General features: G+C 44.6%; 1 protein-coding gene and 1 long non-coding RNA gene across 8 annotated transcripts in view; one reads left to right on the forward strand and one right to left on the reverse strand.

Annotated features, from left to right (window-relative positions):
* The window catches only part of bltp3b (bridge-like lipid transfer protein family member 3B), a 145,368-nt gene extending 132,251 nt beyond the window's left edge, over positions 1 to 13,117 (reverse strand). The window contains exon 1 of one of the 6 annotated variants that reach the window (XM_086010215.1): positions 12,830 to 13,113. In XM_086010215.1, coding sequence (XP_085866341.1) covers positions 12,830 to 12,876 — 47 coding nt within the window. In that variant the 5' untranslated portion in view covers positions 12,877 to 13,113. Of the gene's footprint in view, positions 1 to 12,829 lie in introns of all 6 variants that reach the window. The other 5 variants (XM_086010216.1, XM_086010212.1, XM_086010213.1 and 2 more) reach the window with 5 other exon arrangements.
* Positions 12,103 to 21,148, forward strand: LOC147105662 (uncharacterized). 2 transcript variants are annotated; one of them, XR_015081550.1, is made up of 2 exons: positions 12,103 to 12,920; positions 14,363 to 21,148. It is a non-coding gene; the product is annotated as an uncharacterized LOC147105662 (long non-coding RNA). The 2 variants fall into 2 exon arrangements; XR_015081549.1 differs by lacking the exon at positions 12,103 to 12,920 and adding an exon at positions 13,227 to 13,441.
* Positions 21,149 to 22,673: the final 1,525 nt, after the last annotated feature.

The following is a 22,673-nucleotide window of genomic DNA, read 5'->3' on the forward strand; positions in this document are numbered from 1 at the left end:
TATGTGTTGGTGTAGGGGTTACGGGGATCGGGGGTGGGATATGTGTCGGTGCAGGCTCGATGGGCCGAAATGGCCTCTATCTGCACTGTGGGGTTTCTGTGATTCTGTGAATCAGGTTCCAGCAGGTGACTAATCCGGAGTCATCACAGGTTCGCGGGCTTCACGAATTCAGTACTGTATTGTGAGAGTTGGAGTAAAGACCTATTTCTTGTAGCTCGCCGTGTTGCCTATTTCTTTACGCGGGAGACCGTAGTCCCCCCCAGAGAGCAGAGGAGTTCTCCCTGTGCCAATAGTCATCCCTCAACTAACACCACTAAAACAGATGAACTGGTCATTCATCTCATTGCTGTTTGTGGGGCCCTGTGCATGTTGGCTGTAAAAACAGCTGTGACTACACTTCAAAAAGTAATTAATTGGCTGTTAAATTATTTAGTCCACCCTGGGGAAATGAAAGGGGCTATATTAATGCATGAAACAACAAAATTATTGGAGGCTCTTAGGTACCCTCCTTGAGTAATGACAGATCTCGAAAGTATTGAATCTTCGATCCCCATTCTCGGTCTTCAGCTGACATCCACATGTGCACACCTGCATCAGCAGTCACTGAATCGCGATCAAGAGCAGAAACCATGGATAGTTTTCTTCTCCTTAACCAAGGGTATTGAGGGCATATTACCATCCTGAATGAGATCAGCTTGTTCAGCACAGACTGAGAATCTAATGTTTAAAACTGAAATGAAAAACATGAAATTATCAAAACATAAAAATTATTTCAAGATTAGCACATTGCCAGCTGAAAACGAATTGTGTGGAAATGTAGCAGGGCTATCCCAACAGTGATAATAAAAGGCCTGCCAAAATTACAGACTCTATAATTTTGAAACTTTCAATACAGCAATGGATGTTGGAATAGCCCAAACAACCACTGGTTTTGCTTCATCAGAGTGCTCTGCAGTTACAGTCTAAGTATTATTACAAATCATGTGTGCTTGGAAAATGCAGAAGTTCCTTCTTTTGCTTTGTTATATGGACTTGCACAGAACTTACAACACACAAATAGGCCATTCAGCCCAAACAGTCCAGGTTAGTGTCAACCTCCACTTGAGCTGTGGTCCTAATCCCATATGTTCCCCTGGTTTCCATATTCCATTATTCCCTCTTCCTTCAACCACTTACTCTATTCTTTAATATTGACAGTCACCAGCTCTGGTTGCGCATTTCAGTGTCTCAGCCCTCTGAATAAAAAGGTTTTGCCTGCTCGCTCTCCGAAATCCCTTACATTTAACCTTATATCTATGTCGCCATGTTCTAGACCCCTTAATCATTAGTAGCAGTCTGTTTCTATCTACTCTGCCCCATCCTTCCTTAATTGTAAACACTTCTATCAAATCACCTCGTAATCTCCTCTGTTCTAACGAGATCCGAGTAACAAATGGGTTTTGTCAGCATGGTGAGCTCGTACAAATTTTGAGAACTCCTGCGTTACAGAAGCACAAAAGGCAATTACGGCAACTCAATCAGCCTCAGAGGTTCTGAGCACTTAATACGACTATTTTCTACATAAACTGGATCTAAACAAACCTTGAGCTATACAATTTCCCACTCCAAATTTCTAAGGGGAAAATAAGTACTGTACTGCCATAAGCACTAGAATCATATACTGGTTAGATTAATTGCCAGGCATAAATTAAAACATCAGCACAAGAGTGAGTGAATGGGTTTATTAGTTCTTTATGGTTCTACAGTTGAGCTTCATTTGGGAGACTGGTGAAAAGAGAAGAAAAAAGGAAGAATATTTCTGTCTTATTACTAAACTGTACTGTGTACATTGAGCATTTGGCAACAGCATAAAACTCCCCTAAAAAAATGATTTTTTGCTGTATTTTCGATCTGCACTGCGAGTACAACCAACTTATAAAGACAAGATAATGGCCTCCACCGACCAATCTTGTTTCCCTCTTTGCCCCTTTTCCTTGGCTCTGTTCCTCCTCAATAAGCTGTTCGTCTGTAACATCTCCCGGTTCTGACGAAAGGTTATTGAGCTGAAACGTTAACTCTACTTGTCTCCAGAAATGCTGCCTGACCTGCTGAGTTTCCAGCATCCTCTGTTTTTGTTTTATACTTTGGTTTACATTTCCTGCAGTTCTCTCACATTGCCAAGATATTTCAAAGACAGAGAGAAATAATTTCTCCCCCACTGCTTTATCAAAATATACAAAACTATATTGTAATGTACTGCTTCAACTAGCACATTATGGGCTTTCAAAGTTATTCAAAAGGAGTTTGTTTTGGTTCTTCTTGCCTTCTCTTCTATTCCCCATTTTTTCCCTTTCTCAAAACATGAAGGCAACCTTGGACATCTCCATGTTCCCAATACCTTCTCCTCAGCCCAAACCAATCTCTTCCTTTTCCTCTCTTACATGGGCTTCACTAACATGCCTGAAAATATCACCACGGCTAGAAGCTAAAGCGAGGTGTCTGTATCTTCATTGTACCATCATGCTGCTTTCCCTTTCTACTTTTATTTTTGTCTCTTAACTCACTTTGTTTTTGGTGGATGTCTTATTTATTTGAAGTCTCTCCCCTTCTTGCTTCCTATTTCAAAAAAAGTCCGTTACAATTAACTTTCAGTACATACTCTACCACCAGAAATACAACACGTCAGAAACACTGACATATGCCTGAGAAGTGTATTGTTCAAAGAACCAAGTGGATTATCAGGTAACTTCCACGCTCATTACACGAAGGACCGACTATGAACCAACTGAAATACAACTCCTTTTTGCATCTGGTGGCATTAGGTACTGTGCAAAGCAGTGGCTTCCCCATCATACCTTGCGCTGCAATCTAAAGTTCAGAATAGGAACAATTTTCATTTTACTTGTAATATTTATCTGGGCAGCCACGTTAGAGAGTAATTTACAATCTTTCACCTCATCTTATATCACCCTGTATCTGAAAAAAAAAAGATTCATAGCCTTTATTTTCCCAATAATATAATCTTAATTTCATTAGTATGACCTCATAGCAACTTAGAGTCATAGAATTATACAGCACAGAAAGAGGCCCTTCGGCCCATTGCGTCCGCACTGGCCATCAAGCCCTGTCTAAACTAATCCCATTTTCCAGCATTTGGTCCGTAGCCTTGTATGCTATGGGCATTACAAGTGCTCATCCAAATGCTTCTTGAATGTTGTGAGGGTTCCTGCCTCTACCACCCTTTCAGGCAGTGAGTTCCAGATTCCAACCACCCTCTGGGTGAAAAAGTTTTTCCTCAAATCCCCTCTAAACCTCCTGCCCCTTACCTTGAATCTATGCCCCCTTGTTATTGACCCTGCTACTAAGGGGAAAAGTTCCTTTCTATCTACCCTATCTATGCCCCTCATAATTTTGTATACCTCAATCAGGTCCTCCCTCAGCCTTCTCTGCTCCAAGGAAAACAACCCCAGCCTGTCCAGTCTCTCTTCATAGCTGAAGCGCTCCAGCCCAGGTAACATCCTGGTAAATCTCCTCTGCACCCTCTCCAAAGCAATCACATCCTTCCTATAGTGTGACGACCAGAACTGCACACAGTACTCCAGCTGTGGCCTTACCAGCGTTTTGTACAGCTCCATCATAACCTCCCTGCTCTGATAGTCTATGCCTCGGCTAATGAAGGCAAGTATCCCATATGCCTTTTTAACCACCTTATCCACCTGTTCTGCTGCCTTCGGGGATCTATGTACATGCACACCAAGGTCCCTCTGATCCTCTGTCTTTCCTAGGGTCTTACCATTCATTGTGTATCCCCTTGCCTTGTTAGTCCCTCCAAAATGTATCACCTCACACTTTTCAGGGTTAAATTCCATTTGCCACTGTTCCGCCCATCTGACCAACCCATCTATATCGTCCTGTAGCCTGAGGCTTCCCTCCTCGCTATTTACCACCCCACCAATTTTCGTGTCATCTGCGAACTTACTGATCATACCTTTCACATTCACATCCAAATCATTAATGCAGACCACAAACAGCAAGGGACCCAGCACCGATCCCTGCGGTACACCACTGGACACAGGCTTCCAATCACAAAAACAACCTTCCACCATCACCCTCTGCCTTCTGCCACTAAGCCAGTTTTGGATCCAATGTGCCAAGGCACCCTGGATCCCATGGGCTCTTATCTTCCTGACCAGTCTCCTATGCGGGACTTTATCAAAAGCCTTACTGAAATTCATGTAAACCACATCCACTGCACTACCCTCATCCAGACACCTAGTCACCCCCTCGAAAAATTCAATCAAATTGGTCAGACATGATCTTCCCTTGACAAAGCCATGCTGGCTATCCCTAATTAATCCTTGCCTCTCCAAGCGGAGACTAATTCTGTCCCTTGGAGTGTAAAATAAGGGCATGTCTATAAAATATATAGTATTTTTTAAATTTGAAAGAATCATTTAATGCATGAATAGTTTTTTTATATATGAAAGTTATCACATTGCTCAAGCATCACTCATACAAAAAAATAGGAGCAGGAGTAGGCCATTCGAGCCTGTTCTGCCATTCAATATGATTATGGCTGATCCTCTATCTCAATACCATACTCCTGCTCCCTCCATGCCTTGTGTCTAGAAATCTATCTGTCGCCTTCTTTAATATATTCAGTGACTTGGCCTCCACAGCCTTCTGTGGTAGAGAATTTCACAGGTTCACCACCCTCTGAGTGAAGAAATTTCTCCTCATCTCAATCCTAAATGACCTACCCCGTATCCCGAGACTGTGACCCCCTCGGTCTAGACCCCCCCCAGCCAGGGGAAACATCCTCCCTGCATCCAGTCTGTCTAGTCCTGTCAGAATTTTATATGTTTCAATGAGATCCCCTCTTATTCTTCTAAACTCTAGTGAATACAGGCCTAGTCAACCTAATCTCTCCTCATAAGACAGTCCTGCCATCCCAGGAATCAGTCTGGTGAACCTTCACCGCACTCCCTCTACGGCAAGTATATCCTTTCTTAGGTAAGGAGACCAAAACTGCACACAGTACTCCAGGTGTGGTCTCACCAAGGCCCTGTATAACTGTAGTAAGACATCCTTGCTCCTGTACTCAAATCCTCTTGCAATGAAGGCCAACATACCATTTGCCTTCCTAACTGCTTGCTGCACCTGCATGTTTGCTTTCAGTGACTGGTGTACAAGGACACCCAGATCCCTTTGTACATCAGCATTTCCCAATCTAGCACCATTTAAATAATACTCTGCCTTTCCATTTTAAGAATTAACACCAACACAAACCAGTAGCAGCCAGCCACAATATGCAAACAGAACCAAGATTTGAATCAGGTGAAGGAGGGGAAACTATTTCTGTGGGACTCTTTTTGCTCATCATCAAAATCATTACCAGTTGGTACAGAGATAGAACATTATGTTGACTGAAACTCATTTGACAAATGGAAATCTGCATTTGACTGAAACAAATCTGCAACAGACCAGAAAGAAACAGTTTGTTCTCTTGTCATGCAAAGTAAAAAGAAATTTACATGACAAAACCAAAGCATGGTTTCAAGAACAAACGAACTTGTATTTACATAGGGCCTTATTGTATCCTCATGATATCCCAAAGCTTTTTACAACCAATGGATAATTTTTGAAGTGATTCACTGTTGTTTTATAGGCAAACGCAGCACACGGCAACCTCCCACAAATGGCAAATAAATGAATGACCAGATAATCTGTTTCTGGTGACGTTGGTCAAGGGAGGAATGTTGGCCAGGACACAACACAGAGAACATTATACTCTTCATCGAATAAGGCCACAGGATCTTTTACATTCACCCGAGTAGGGAAATAAAGCCTCAGTTTAACATCTCATCTGAAACATGGCACCCCTGACAACGCAGCACTGCCCAGGAACTGCAATGGAGTATCAGCTTACATTATGTGCTTGATTATGTGGTATTACAAAAACCACAAGATAATTTTGAGCAACTGGGCTACTAATCAAAATTCTCAGCTCAGCTCAAAAAATAACAGGATTTATTTTTAAATGTTAAATGCACTGGCCGCTGTGTTGATTTCAGCACATTGCAAGCAATCATGGGCCACTCCAGAACCTCAAAAAAAGCAGTTATCTTGGCTTTCAGATGTGAAAAACTGAAGTTGTCACGTGCTGCAAAAGAAAATATTCTAAATAGTTGCATATGGTATAAATGCCCATCTCCAACTTCATGATAACTCAGTTGTCTTTGGGGAAATTTAAGAAGTCTCTCTGCCTTGTAATTACTTAGCTGTGGATAGTAATTCAGTTCTAATAGTTAGGCAATCCATTTATTTTGGCTGGATTTTCTTGAAGGATCAGTTAAAAATTCTGTGATGAGGATCACAAATTTCACAGTCTCGATAATTTTAGAGGCTGTTCCACCCTCATGGAAAAAGTTCACCTTCACATGAAACTATACAGCCTCTCAACAAGGAAACCAAGTAATCCATGTAATGACTAATGGATAGCCCAAGCAATAATTGATGTGGTGTCTGCAAACCTCATTATTTGTTAGGTCTAATTACTAATCAAGTACTTTTCAGTACAATAAACATGCCATTGCCCAGTGCTTTTCAGATTATTGCTATTATTAAACTTGTAATAATTACATCACAATCATTACTGTGCGATCATCACACATCAAGAACATAGAATGCTGCTGAGACAAAACCATAAAAGGGAGCCAATGTTGTGAGGCTCCACGCTGTTAGTGAAGCCTCACATTGTGCACAGGTCATGAAATTGGACATACGATATGGCAGGCAGAAAATGAGGCCTCACTACATGCACGCACAAACCTCATTATAATCGTCTAATTATACAAATCAGGTCCTACGCCAAACCTCAGATGTTGACTCCACCCAAGCATGCAGTTCACCTATATAAAATGGTGTGGGATTTAGCTTGCTGAAGCAGACTGCTTAAAGGGAAATCCATTTTAAGTGGAATCATTTGTCTTTCAGTTTTTAAATTACATTTACTAATTTTTCTCCATGCTTCAGCTGATTTTCTTGGGTAGTCTACCATTGTTGCATTTTATGGGTTTTTTCCCCCCTATCCTTCATTATTCTTGGTTGCTGCTGGCATTCAGATCACACCACGCAAGATGGTGAGGGTGGGTATTCCTTTGTGGGTTCCAATCATGCTGCATTGTTGAGAATGAGGAAGAGGAGTTCATGAGGGGCCAACAAATGTAAGTGCAATGACGCCTGAAGTCTTTTGGCCATACCCAACACAATCCAGGGACCCGTGTTTACAGAGCCTTTCACGTGTAAGGAATGAAAAAATTAACTTGCATTTATGTAGCGCCCTGTTGTGCCCTCAGGATGTCACAAAGCGGTTCACAGACAGTGAAGTAATTTTGACGTGTAGTCACTGTTGTTGTGTAGGCAAACATCCTAGCCAGCTTGCACACAGTGAAGCCCCACAAACAACAATAAGATAAATGACCAGTTAATCAGTTTTAGGGAGTTAGATGAAAATATAAATATTGCCCAGACTACCAGAAGAACTCTCTAGCCCTTCTTCCAGTCATATTGTGGGATCTTCTGTGATCACTTGAACCTGTAGATGGGGCCTCTGTTTAATGTTTCATCTGAAAGACAGCACCTCCAACAGTACAGCACTCCCTCCATATTGCCCTGAGTTGTCAACCTAGATTATGTGCTCAAGTCCGGAGTGGAGCCTGAACCTACGACCTCCGACTCCAAGGCAAGCGTGCTACCACTGTCTTGTGAAGCAGAGGCAGCAAAGTTAGGTGGTCTCTGATATGTACCGGGACATGTCAGGAGACCTGTCTTCGTCACCTCTGCTTCACAAGATAGGCTGTCACAGGAGCTGTACCATCTGCTGCAGGGTGACCGACAGACAACATCTGGAACAGGAACAGCACATCCCGTGGAACTAAGAGAAGCATGAAGCTTTTATAGTATTGGTTCTTTCCAAACTACCAAAGAGGACATCTGCCACATTATGCAGTTTGCAGCGCACACATATCAAATGTAACAAATGCAAGGAGGCATTAGCTGGACAAGGAACACAGCTTTTGTCAGATGACAGGTCACACCCATGTGGGCATCAAGGCTCCTCATTTCAATCTCACAGCCTGAGCATGAATACAGAAGGATTTGCACTAAATTAGTGTTTAGTGGGTATCTGACCACAGAAACATCCTTATGCGCATCAATGGCTGTTATCAAGGATGCTGATTTATTATGCAGAGTCCATAGTGCCCACATTTTTGGAACAACAACAAATTGTGTATGGTGGGAGGGGTGGCTCTTATGAGGACAGGGCTAACCTCTGCATCCATGGCTGTTGACCCCACTAAGAAACCATGCAACAGCAGGAGAACCTCAAGCTAGAAGGATAAATGCATGCTTACCATTCCTTGGACACCACCTCTACCTGCAAGAAAACTGTGCCATTCAACTCTAGCACTGAGAACAGGTGTGTGAAAAAGGGCATCAGTTGTGCATAATGCTTTAAATGACACATCCCAGAGGGTGCGAGAGATCCCAATTTAGACTTGTGTCATGCTTGGGTGGGCCCCACAAGAAATGGAAACAAACATGAGCAAAACATCTACCTTTAACTTTCTCCTTATACCAGCAAACTTCTTCCTCATTTGCAGCCAGGCACAAGGGATATGGGTGACCGCATTGACTCAGTCGGTGATCTCCTTCCATGCAGCTTGCACCTGCGCTTTCACTGGAGATGGCTTTCAGCCACAAATAGGGCCACCCTCCTGTGGTGCAACAGCTGCAGCAGGATCTCCCAACTGTTCAGCACCAACAGAAGCAGTGTTGTCCACATGTGCCATTACTTTAGTTGCTTTTCTGCCACAACATCACCTTTAGTGGTTAGATGGCACCCTGCCAAGTGTTATGCTCCCCAGCCAAGTGTGCTACAAGCCAAGTTATTTGGGCAACCTTTTCAAGTGGCAGCAGCATATTCAAATTAGGGGGAAGGACTTCCATCAGAAAATTCAATATCTGTCTACTGAGCTCCCAGTTCAGGCGCGCCTCCGCAGTAGGCCAGCTCAACCACATTTATGCCCGAAAATCAGGGCTAAGATGTACACAATACTAAAGAGTGATTTAAAAACTTGGATAAACCTAATATTTTTGCAGTTTACAACGTAATCTGAAATCCTTCTTTAGATTACAGGTAATCTCTTTTTTTTAGTATTCATTCACAGAATGTGGCGTCGCTGCAAAGGCCAGCATTTATTGTCCATCCCTAATTGCCCTTGAAAAGGTGGTGGTGAACCACCTTCTTGAACTGCTGCAGTCCATGTGGTGAAGGTATTCCCTACCTAACAGCACTGTGGGAGTTCCAGGATTTTGACCCAGCGACGATGAAGTAACAGCAATATATTTCCAAGTCAAGATGGTGTGTGGCTTGAAGGTGGCAGTGTTGCCCCGCGCCTGCTACCCTTCTCGGTGACAGAGGTCACAGGTTTGGGAGGTGCTGCCGAAGAAGATTTGGCAACTTGCTGCAGTGCATAGAAACATAGAAGATAGGAGCAGGAGTAGGCCATTCGGCCCCTCGAGCCTGCTCCGCCATGCAATGAGATCATGGCTGATCATCTAAACTCAGTACCCTGTCCCTGCCTTCTCCCCATATCCCTTGATCCCTTTAGCCTTAAGAAATATATCCAACTCCTTCTTGAATATACTTGATGAACTGGCCTCCACTGCCCTCTGTGGCAGAGAATTCCACAGGTTCACCATTCTCTGGGTGAAGAAATTCCTCATCTTAGCGCTAAATGGCTTACCCCTTATCCTTAGACTATGACCCCTGGTTCTGGACTTCCCGGCCATCGGGAACATCCTTCCTGCATCTAGTCTGTCCAGGCCTGACAGAATTTTATAGGTTTCGATGAGATCCCCTCTCAATCTTCTAAACTCCAGTGAATATAAGCCCAATCGACGCAATCTCTCCTCATACGTCATTCCTGCCATCCCAGGTATCAGCCTGGTGAATCTTCGCTGCACTCCTTCCATGGCAAGTGCATCCTTCCTCAGATAAGGCGACCAAAACTGCACACAATACTCAAGGTGTTCTATGTTCTATGTGCAACTTGTAGATGGTACACACTGCAGCCACGGTGCGCCGGTGGTGGAGGGAGTGAATGTTTAAGGTGGTGGTTGGGATGCCGATCAAGTAGACTGCTATGTCCTGGATTGTACCGAGCTTCTTGAGTGTTTCTGGAGCTGCACTCATCCACGAAAGTGGACACTATTCCATCACACTCTGGACATGCGGCTTATAGATGGTGGAAAGGCTTTGGGGAGTCAGGGGTGAGTCACTCACTGCAAAATAGCCAGCCTCTCATCTGCTCTTGTAGTCAGTGTTTATGTGGCTGGTCCACTTAAGTTTCTGGTCAATGGTGACCCTCAGGATGTTGATAGTGGGGGATTTGACGATGGTAATGCATTGAAGTGGTTATGGGAAGTGGTTAGACTCTCTCTTGTTGGAAATACTCATTGCCTGGCACTTATGTGGCGCAAATGTTACTTGCTACTCATCAGCACAAAACTGCATGTTGTCCAGCTCTTGCTACATGCGGGCATGGACTGCTTCATTATCTGAGGAATAGCGAATGGAACTGAACAATGCGCCATCATCAGCGAACATTTGCAGTTCTGACCTTATGATGGAAGGGAGATCATTGATGAAGCAGATGAAGATGGTTGGGCCGAAGACACTGCCCTGAGGAACTCCTGCAGCGATATCCTGGGGCTGAGATGATTGGCCTCCCAACAACCACAAACATCTTCCTTTATGCTAGGTATGACTGTAACTGGAGAGTTTTCCTCCTAATCCCCATTGATTCAATTTTACCAGGGCTCCTTGGTGTCACACTCAGTCGAATGTTGCCTGGATGTCAAGGGCAATCACTCTCACCTCACCTTTGGAATTCAGCTCTTTTGTCCATGTTTGCACGAAGGCTTTAATGAGGTCTGTAGCTAAGTGGTCGTGGCGGAACCAAAACTGAGCAGGTTATGCCGCCATGGTTCCCTTTAAATTTTCTTTGAGTGCGCCGCCCCTTTAAGGGGCTATGCGGCCCATTCCTTTTTAAAAACTGGTGAGCCGGCTGCGCAGGAGCTGTAGAGTGCTGCGTGGTCGCGTGGCAGCTCAGCTTAAGGAGAACATTGAGTGTCGCTTGATAACACTGTCGAAGGCACGTTCCATCACTTTGCTGATGATTGAGAGTAGACTGATGGGGCGTAATTGGCCGGATTGGATTTGCTCTGCTTTTTTTGGACAGGACATACCTGGGCAGTTTTTCACATTGTCGGGATGATGCCAGTGTTGTAGCTGTATTGGAACAGCTTGGCTAGAGGCGCGGCTAGTTCTGGAGCACAAGTCTTCAGCACTAGAGTCGGGATGTTGTCAGGACCCATAGCATGTGCTGTATCTTCTACTTAATCTCTATTATTACATACTCAATTGCTTAATCCAATTTTAATCATAATTACTGTTTTGTGACCTTTAAAGCAAGTGATGAGACTGGTACGAGCTTTGAATGCATGAGACATTTTGCCCCACAAAGTGGGTTGGGTGAAAGGAGTACCCAGTACCAATTTCCGTTTTTCAAGGGCTGCCAAAGCCACAGCATTTATAGCGCATTATACTAACAGAGAAAGGAAGGCACTCATCGTGAACTTATTCCAGCCACAATACTGTTAACTGTATCCCACGACAACGTGGCATGAAATCCTGGATTTCTAGTTCACATTTCCTGCCGGTATGTTAAAAAGCTAATATGACGTCAAATACCATGACAGCAAGTGGTAATATTTACAAATGATATATCATGTTTGTTGTAAAGGAACACCCCATACGAAATATGTGGCATCATTTGCCCTGCAAAACATGACAATCCAGTTTCAAATCAGGACCACCTACAAGTATGCGTTTCTCTGCACCATATGGGTGCTCAGCACAAAAGATCAGCCTTTCAATACTTTTATCCCCATTAATTTCAATATAGAACTCAACTGAAAGCCCTAATTTAATGCATGATCCCAATTCTCACTTTGAGATTACTTATTTGCCTGTCTTTACTTATATATAGATATTGTGCATGATGACAAAGCCCGCCTGTTATTTTTTCTGCGATATGCTGAGATCATCCCGAGCTGGAAAATCTGAAGCGATCCGACAGTCTCCGCCCCGTCTCGACGTGTCACGAGTACAACACGAAACACTGGATTAATCTGTAACTTGGACCCATGAACTCATCATTTCCACCCGCAATACTCACATCACCAAACTGCTGCAAAATCTCCATCGCAGACTGAAAATCTAAAGCACCGATTTGGGAGGGAAAAGTTTTCTCTACTCCCATTTCGCGCTCGGTTGTCAATTGAAGAAAAGCCAAAGAAACGCTTTCGTTTCCCTCTGATTCCAATATAACTGACTGATCTCCCGCGGCATTTCTCCAATTTTAAATACGCTTTACATCCCCCCGTTTCTTCCGATTAACAGATTCACTGGAAGCCTTTGTAGAAGAATCCGTGTTTAATGTCTGATGAGGAGACATCACTCTGCGGGCTCGGGTTTCCTTCGGTGTTCAGCGCCGAATAAAAATAGAAGCAGCCGGGCGGTGCCTGGGAATGGTCCAGTAACACGGGCAACCCCGGTGAGGGGTCCAAGGCAGGGGGAGAGAGGGCTAGCAGCGACCGCAGCCACTCCCACAGCCCCGGGCTGGAGAAACACACAAGCCGAGAGGCTGCGGCAGGCCCGCTGACAGCCTCCCAATCAAAGCTGTGGTCACTTAACTCCCCGACAAACCGCGCCGCTCACCTGGACAAGTGCTTCAGAATCTGCTTCTTGATGAGCCCCGCCATCATTTACACCCCGCCGAGAGGAAGTTAAAGAGCCGCTCTCATGTCAGGTATTCCCGTGCACCCGCCGGACTCTCTCCCTCAAACGCCTCACTCCGTAGCGTCCATTACTGTTACCGAGCAATACGGGGACCAGAGCGAGGCTAACGGGGCAAAGCTCACACCCAGAGCGAGGTTGGCGGGGCACAGCTCAGCTCACACCCAGAGCGAGGCTGGCGGGGCAAAGCTCTGCTCACACCCAGAGCGAGGCTGGCGGGGCAAACCGCCGCACACCCAGAGCGAGGCTGGCGGGGCAAACCGCCGCACACCCAGAGCGAGGCTTGCGGGGCACAGCTCAGCTCACACCCAGAGCGGGGCAAAGCTCTGCTCACACCCAGAGCGAGGCTGGCGGGGCAAACCGCCGCACTCCCAGAGCGAGGCTGGCGGGGCAAAGCTCTGCTCACACCCAAAGCGAGGCTGGCGGGGCAAACCGCCGCACACCCAGAGCGAGGCTGGCGGGGCAAAGTTCAGCTCAGACCCAGAGCGAGACTGGCGGGGCACAGCTCAGCTCACACCCGTACAACAAACTAGAGTGAGATTATTGATGCAAAAACTGAGTTAGGATAAAAGAAAGGCTTGCATTTATATAGCGCCTTTCACGACCACCGGGCGTCTTAAAGTGCTTTACAGTCAATGAAGTACTTTTGAAGTGGAGTCACTGTTGTAATGTGGGAAAGCGAACTGACCTGATCCAGTTAAATGAGGGGGTTGCGGGGAGGTGAATGGGTTATAAGTGAATAATGCATTTTCCAAGGATATCCGGGGGAATGGGAGACGGGGAAAGCTGGTGATCGATTCAGAGTGAGGTGTCGTGAATAGTGGAATCAGGCCCACACCAGCGAGGGAAACAAGAGTAGTGGGAGCCTGTTCAAGTGATCAGTCAGACAGGAGGGACGTGCCAGGATCAGATCACAAGAGTGCTTTTAAGGGAAAAGCAATGACATACATTGCAATGAGTCAGCTTTTTTTGCTGTTGCTCAGAATAGTTTTGCCCCCCTCAAGAGCACAATGACATCACTGGAAAAATCGTAATTAACAGGCCTGAGAAATAGGTTCCATATGAGCTCATTTACAAACCCAGAGAAAGTTATGAGCTCGCTTATAAACCCATAGAGAACCTACTGGGTTAGTGAAGTAAGATATTAAAAATTGGATTTAATAAGGTAAAACAAACCAGGATTCATCTGTAACACCAATATACAAAATGGAGGGAATAGGTTAATTCGTACTCCGAGTTGAACAATAGAAGTCTGTAAAAGTTGTATAAACCCAGATAAGGTTTAAACAGGACTACGGGGTAACTGCTGAGAGATTAAAACTGTCAAAACAACCCCTTAGAAAGAGGGAGAGATATATGGGTTCGGCCACGCGAGTCGACACCTTTGCACTTAAGGGTTTGTTAAGTGTGAAGCTCTTTTAACTTTTAACTAACTAAAGTGTTTTTGCTCTGTAGAAATAATTCAAGAGAGAGAGACAGAAAGTCTGCGGATTGCCCACTTTGGAAAGATCTACTATCTTAGAGAAATACTTAGAAAGACCAAGCCATCTGACAACAGCAAATGGACGATCGTAAAGTAATAAAATTGAGGCCCGGGTCATGAGAAAGTAACAAGACCAACTGATAACGAAATGTGAGATTTGTAAGCGACTGGAAGAATGGAATGTCATGGTTTTATAATTACAATTTAACTATAATTCTGTATATGTTAATAAGCTTATCCCCGCCTTTAGGGCAGGGCCTTAATTTTTGTATAACTGTGTGAACCTCAAGAGATTCGGTGGAGTTGGAGCCTTGTGTTGGGACGCAAGAGCCATAGCTCCCCAGGCCTGAATAAACCGTTTTTACTTCAATTATTGGGTCTGTCTTTCTTATAACAAGCCAGTGTTGTCGACTGTGTATATCACTCAGTCCACACTTTGGGGGCTTACATCAATTGGCGACGAGGATGGGATATGCGTTCTGAACCAGACTCTCGGACAGCGTTAACCTAAGACGGGTGAGTATGTTTTAATTACCACCTGTAAAATTAGGGGTTAATCGCTGGCGAGACGGTGAGTCAGAATCAACGTATAAAAGAACTATAAAAAGAAAGACACCCTTAATTGAAGGCGGTTAAAAAGATAGGGATAAGGTGTTCCCTAAGCCGTATAGCGGCAAACCGACAGGGGCGGAAAAACCCCGGGAGGCAGAGAAGTCCTCATTTAGCCGTAGGTAGGCGAACCGACAGGGGCGGAAAAACCCCGGGAGGCAGAGAAGTCCTCATTTAGCCGTAGGTAGGCGAACCGACAGGGGCGGAAAAACCCCGGGAGGCAGAGAAGTCCTCATTTAGCCGTAGGTAGGCGAACCGACAGGGGCGGAAAGACCCCTACCCCGGGGAGGCGGGAAATCCTCTTTATCCGTGAGACGGCGAAATCTCAACAATTGAATGAATGGGTGCACTGTGGTGAGTGAATGAGATAAAACCCTACGGTCATAAAGAGGTTAGAACGGACAAGGGTGAGGTCTGTCCCCAGCACCTAGCCTGACCCTGAATTAAGAGGACAGTAGTCCCACGTGATGGCCAGGATCAAGTAGGACGCCGGGAGCTACAGATCCCACAGTACCGAAACCTCGGAACTAAAGGGTTGGTGTGTGTCTAACAAAACGAAGTGACTAACAGAAAGCAAGAAATTAACTAAGGTGACGCTATAGGGGCGAACAACGTAGCGTACAAACCTAATTCACCAATACCGTGAATTAAGCATTAACGTAGCAGTTAGTTATGACTAAGAGGGTGGAAGAAGAATCCTCAAAGGACCTGGATTCTATAACCCGACTCCTGGAAAATAAAAAGAAACAGTGCAGAGAGCCAAAGGCTTGGTGGGGAGGAGCTAAAGATAAAGAGGCAACAGATAATGTAAGGAATTGAAACAGAAGGGAGAGATAAAGTCGGAAAAAGATCTAATTTGCAGGCGAACCAATTTGAAACCCCAGCAAAAAACAAACAAACAGGGATTTGGAAACTAGGGAAAGCTGTTGAGTCAGATTTAAAAAGGAAGGAAAAGATAAACTTAAAGCTTTACCAACATGGAAGTTATTAGCATCTGTACCAAGACAAGTAAAACAAGAGATTTGCTGAATGAAAGGAACCTTAGACATATGCTGAAATTACAGTTTGTATAAAAATGTGAGAGTGTGGATGTTTTCCTGATTAGGAATGTTTAAGAGGATTCAATATTCCTTTGTCTGAAAATCTGTCCGTTAAGAAAAAGAACTGTCTGCTGTGTGTTGTAGCTCCACCCACTTCTCTGTGTTAAAGTAAAAGCATTTAACCCCTTTGTCTTGTCGGGGATTTTGGAAGTTTAAGAATGTGCAAATAAGATTGTGCCCTCAGAATGAAAAAAACCTATTACAATTTAAGTTAAGCTGGAGTGTAAAAACTGAGAAGAGCAACAAAAAGTTTGTTTAATGAAAGATTAAGTTTCAGTCTAAGATCTAACCTTGAAGTTATGAGGTAAATTAACCTATTAAAACCAGACTTTCATTGTGGCCACAGTGAAATTCTGGTTGATGTAAATTGGTGTAGTCCGAATTGAATAAGATAACTCCACTCCGCAAGAATATCTGATAGTGGCAGGTCCCTTTACAATATTTAATTGACTATGGTACTGGAAGCCTTATAGAAGGCGGGACTAGAGTTAAACCTTAGAAAGGTATAGGTAGGGAAGGATGAAGTAGTCTACCTAGGATACATAGTGACACAAGGGAAGAGACAAATGCCCAAAAACAGATGGGAGGGGCATTAGGACTGGCTGCGTGCTCTGATTGCTCGCAAGCTTCTAGGGATGGCAGCAGGAAGGGACCGCGCTAGAGAGGGGAGGGGGATCCGAGGATGTTTGTTGACGTATTGGTAGGGGGCCGACAGTGAAAAAATGTTAATAGACACAGGAGCCACAATCTCATTGACAGACTTACCCTTACCCCGAACGAAACTTTCAGTTAGTATAGCAGGAATCGGTGGACGAAGAATCAGGGCTTATAAGAGCGAAACAGTCTTACTAGAAATTGGATGTATAATAATACCTACACAGTTGTGGGTATGCGAGAACACCGAAGGAACAATCCTAGGGATAGATATACTGCGAGAAGTAGGAGCTTTAGTCGACCTTAAAGCGAATGAAGTGTACTGGCCCCCAGATTATAACTCAAACAAACAGGCAGGCCCGGGAAACAAGGTAGAAATGGCCCAGACTATACAGGATTTGATCAAAGGGGGGTAGCCAAAGGAAAATGTGTAAACCTATATAGATAGTCGGAATGCCTTTGGGGTGGTGTCTGATTACATGATAGCGGGAGTAGGCAGGGATATATGACACCAGAGACAAGAATATAATCAAGGAATGAGTAGGAATCTCTCTCCTACCCAAAGAGTGCATAATAATAAATTAAAGCACACAAGAGGATGGGCAGCTAAACGAGCAATTGAGAGAGGGAATCTGACCAATGAAGCCCAAATGTTCATGTTGAATCAAAGTGTGAAACCACAACTGTCTTTCAGTCAGGGATGTTTTTTTGGGTTGCGTGAAGTGACGCAATAATGTTTAGCTCCACCTTCAAAAGCCTGCGAAGGAGTTAACCCTTTCCACTGACAGCTGTTTGAGTTCACCAAGTAACAACTTCAGTATTACTGAACAGAATTTAAAGATATTGGACATTATTAAATGTAAATTTCTTAATGTTGAGTTAATATTTCCCCACAGTGATAGAAGGAAAATTAGGATTTGATAAATGGAAGTTATCTTATAAACTAATTGCAGCACCGTCTCAAACGGCAGGGAGGCTGCTTGGGAAGCTGTCCTGTTACCCAAAGATAAATCTGGACAGATAGTTAGAGACATGAGGCCAAAGACCAACAGATTATACGGGATCGAGAACAGGATACACGGGACGACCAGAAGGAGGTCTTAGCAATAGATAGCAAAGTGATAGCAGAAATAATACCAGCCAAACCAGGGCTAGCACCCAGATGGTCAGGACCTTATGAAGTATTAATGAATAATGACACCTGTGCTCATGTAGATGGGTCTGGAACGGGTAAAGGAAGGTGGAAACACTGGACTCAGTTAAAAATATATAAGAAAGACAATGAGTAAACCAGAGATGGTGCCCCTTTTTGACAGAGTGAAGAGTATACTAGAAGATATAAAGAATGGGAAGGGGAGTTACTACATATATCAATGATAGGGCTGTGTATGATGATAATAGGCTGTGTATGATGATAATATTATATGCCATAGTTTGCATCTTCAGGTATGTCTGGGGACAGAGCCACAGAACAAGAAATGAACCAGATGTACAGCATTTTGAACTGATAAAATGGATAAGAGCAGAATAATTCTAACTGGCTGGTGACGACCAGCCCCCCTTTTTGTAATTACAGGAACATTGGACGTCCGGAATGAGATGGAGCGTCCTCGCCTTGATTCTAGGGATAAATATAAGTATTGCCATTATCGAGGGGGATTAGTAATAAGGAGAACACAGGATGAGGTGTATTTTAGTGTAGCACATAGAGTTACTAAGCTTGCCATTAATATGAGTACTTTTGAGATACAAAACAAACCTGGAACTCCCTGTGGGTAAAACAATTAGAGGATCCACAGGAAAAATCTATCTTACAAAGATGTAAGAAACGGGGAGTATTGGAAACGACCGGAGCAGGGTATGCGGCCGGGTTAGCAACAGTTAATAGCTTGGACATAGAAGGAGTAAACGAAGGAGTAGAAGAATTACAAGCAAAAATAGAGAAGTTACTAAAACAAGCTACTGGAAATAGCCAGCAATTGACACTGGCAGGGAAACCAAACAATAATGCAATTGTCGGGGGTGGAAGAGATAGTAGCCCCCCATGCAGAAACAATCAATACAATTATTAATAGACTTAATAATGCTTCTCGCCAAAACAATAAGGAACTAATATGTGCCACGTAGGGCTCATGGCTATTCTCGAATGCTCAGCATAATATGAGGCAAATAAATAATGGACAGATCCCTGATTGGATTACTAATAAGGATCTGGAACCTTGGATTGACACAAATAAAAGCCTATGTAAGGAATGTAAAATGGGACAAGTACACCGGGCAGGTGATTGTCTGACCCTATGGACTAAGATGATTGGCTTTGTACTGGCCATCCCACAATTCCCAGAAGGGGGACAACTCCGATACGACGTGATTAATATAGGAGAAGTACAAAGGGAAAGTGGGTTAAATATCATGATGTCCCTACCAAGGCGCTTTGGGAAAGGGATGAAGATAATAAACAGAAGAATAAAACCTAAAGGGGGGTGGTAGTGGACGGGTGCCACCACAAGGGAAGGACATGGGTGTGCACACACCCCCCCACCGAGGGAGACACGTCCGAGTGCGGATTTGCGAAAATTACCAATTGCACCCTCGAGGTTCACCCAAGGGGATACACCGGACCTGGGTAGCATCAAGGAACAATGGGACCCGTTGTGTCACCACAATTGAACAGAAATATGAATATCAAGATATGGCTTATACCATTCCCCAACCAAACCGTTGTATTGGTCTAAAGATACCTATACAGATAGGAAAACCTGGTCATTTGATAATATGAGACTTACTAAAAAGGGTTGAAACTTATGTCATACCAGAGCCCAAGGCAATTCCTAAGTTAGAGGAAGCTTGGCAGAAGTTACGGCAGGAAACAAAGGAAATTTCAAAGTACTATCATAAAATAGAAGGCGGCTTAAAGAAACAACAAAAAGACATTAGTACAACATTAGAAACTCACCCACTTCCTCATATTTTGACAATTGGGGATCAGGATGGTCGGGGACTTTGGGCGCCTCGGTGGTACAAGGCATAATGATATTCCTCTTGATTGTTATTCTGATATATTGTGTATTTTTATTTCTCCAGTGCCTTTGTGCCAGAATGAGTAAGGCCGAAATTGGTGCGGTGAAGGAAGTAGAGCCTGAGGAGGGGCAGGTAGCGATGTTAAGAATGGACAACTCCCCCGCCTCTCCAAGGCAAATGGTGTAAGACGCGATGGGAAGCCCTGAAATTATATGGGATTAATTGGGCATGGTAATTAATGACCGGGCCGGCCAACCGTAAGATGGAGGTGGCAGAAGGAGGGTGGTGAATGAGGACTGGTGTGTGATGACAGTCTCGAATTGGCACGTCACACACCCCACGTGGGAATGAGGGACAGGCTTGAGCAGGAAAGCCTCAACCATTAGTGTAGGGTCTAAGGGGCCCCGGGAATGGTTACACCGGACGGAGTGCATAAAGGAAAGCCCACCCTAAAGGAAAGACCACCGTAAAGGAAAGACCACCATACCACAGAGGGGCAAGTCGGCCTCCAAATTGATAAGATATATATACATGTATAACCTAAACTGGTAGAAGGCCAGGGAGTGCACGCTCTGGCAGACACCAGGAAGTGGAAATACATGTTGACCTGTTTGGAGCAATTGTCCAAAGGTCAAAAGGGGGGACTGAAGTAAGATATTAAAAATTGGATTTAATAAGGTAAAACAAACCAGGATTCATCTGTAACACCAATATACAAAATGGAGGGAATAGGTTAATTCGTACTCCGAGTTGAACAATCGAAGTCTGTAAAAGTTGTATAAACCCAGATAAGGTTTAAACAGGACTACGGGGTAACTGCTGAGAGATTAAAACTGTCAAAACAACCCCTTAGAAAGAGGGAGAGATATATGGGTTCGGCCACGCGAGTCGACATCTTTGCACTTAAGGGTTTGTTAAGTGTGAAGCTCAATAGGGTTCTATTCTTTTAACTAACTAAAGTGTTTTTGCTCTGTAGAAATAATTCAAGAGAGAGAGACAGAAAGTCTGCGGATTGCCCACTTTGGAAAGATCTACTATCTTAGAGAAATACTTAGAAAGACCAAGCCATCTGACAACAGCAAATGGACGATCGTAAAGTAATAAAATTGAGGCCCGGGTCATGAGAAAGTAACAAGACCAACTGATAACGAAATGTGAGATTTGTAAGCGACTGGAAGAATGGAATGTCATGGTTTTATAATTACAATTTAACTATAATTCTGTATATGTTAATAAGCTTATCCCCGCCTTTAGGGCAGGGCCTTAATTTTTGTATAACTGTGTGAACCTCAAGAGATTCGGTGGAGTTGGAGCCTTGTGTTGGGACGCAAGAGCCATAGCTCCCCAGGCCTGAATAAACCGTTTTTACTTCAATTATTGGGTCTGTCTTTCTTATAACAAGCCAGTGTTGTCGACTGTGTATATCACTCAGTCCACACTTTGGGGGCTTACATCAGTTAGCTCCTACAAAAGATCTCTAAAACCTAACTGAAAAATACAGAAGAATGAGACGCACAGTATTAGAGCGGACTCAGAAAATCTAATTGATGAAGATAGTTTGACTATTTGGATTAATGCTGAGGCATGTCCAGAGCTTAGGTCACAACTTGAGCGTTTTTTCTCATCTTAGGCAGTCGCTCAGAACTGAAGATGACTTGCTTCCACATTAAAAATGAGTTCTCAGGTGACTGATGAGTCCAATGCGGGACCTGCAGTCTCTGTCACAGGTGGGGCAGACGGTGGTTGAAGGGGTGGGGGGTGGGTGGGGTGCTTGGGTTGACGTGCGCTCCTTCCACTGTTTGCATTTGGCTTCCGCTTGCTCCCAACAAAGAGACTCGAGGTGTTCGGCGCCTTCCCAGATGCTTCTCCTCCACTTTGTGCGGTCTTGGGCCAGGGATTCCCAGGTGTTGGTATGGATGTTGCACTTTTTCAAGGAGGCTTTGAGGGTGTCCTTGAAGCGTTTCCTCTGCCCACCTGGGGCTCTCTTGCCGTGCCGGAGCTCCGAGTGGAGCACTTGTTTTGGGAGTCTCGTATCGGGCATGTGGACGATGTGACCCATCCATCGGAGCTCATCGAGCGTGGTCAAAGCTTCGATGCTGGGGATGTTGGCCTGAGCAAGAACACTGACGTTGGTGCACCTATCCTGCAATGGATTTGTAGGATCTTGCGGAGGCAGCGTTGGTGGTACCTCTCCAGTGCTTTGAGATGCCTGCTGTACATGGTCCATGTGTCTGAGGCATACAGGAGGGCGGGTATTACTACTGCTCTGTAGACCATGAGCTTGGTGCCGGGTTTGAAGTCCTGGTCTTCAAACACTCTCTTCCTCAGGCGACCGAAGGCTGCACTGACACACTGAAGGCGGTGTTGGGCTTCGTCATCGACGTCTGCCCTTGTTGACAGTAGGCTCCCGAGGTATGGAAAGTGGTCCACGTTGTCCAAGGCCTTGTCGTAGATTTTGATAATCGGGGGGCAGCACTGTGTGGCGGGGGCAGGTTGGTGGAGGACCTTTGTCTTACGGATGTTTAGTGTAAGGCCTATGCTCTCGTACGCTTCGGTGAAGGTGTTAACGGTGGATTGGAGTTCGACCTCCGAGTGTGCGCAGACGCAAGCGTCGTCTGCATACTGTAATTCGACGACAGAGGAAGGGACGACCTTGGATCTGGAGTGGAGGCGACGGAGGTTGAACAGTTTCCCATTTGTTCTGTAAATTAGCTTCACTCCAGCGGGGAGCTTACTGAGGGTGAGATGGAGCATTGCCGCAAGGAAGATCGAGAAGAGCGTTGGTGCGATGACACAGCCTTGCTTGACCCCGGTCTGTAAATGAATTGGATCTGTAGTGGAACCGTTGGTCAGGATCACAGCTTGCATGTCGTCATGAAGCAGGCGGAGGATGGTGACA

Source organism: Somniosus microcephalus, chromosome 17, assembly GCF_052327205.1.
Source record: "Somniosus microcephalus isolate GS21.2 chromosome 17, FLI_Smic_1.0, whole genome shotgun sequence".
In the NCBI taxonomy this organism is placed as follows: Eukaryota; Metazoa; Chordata; class Chondrichthyes; order Squaliformes; family Somniosidae; genus Somniosus; species Somniosus microcephalus.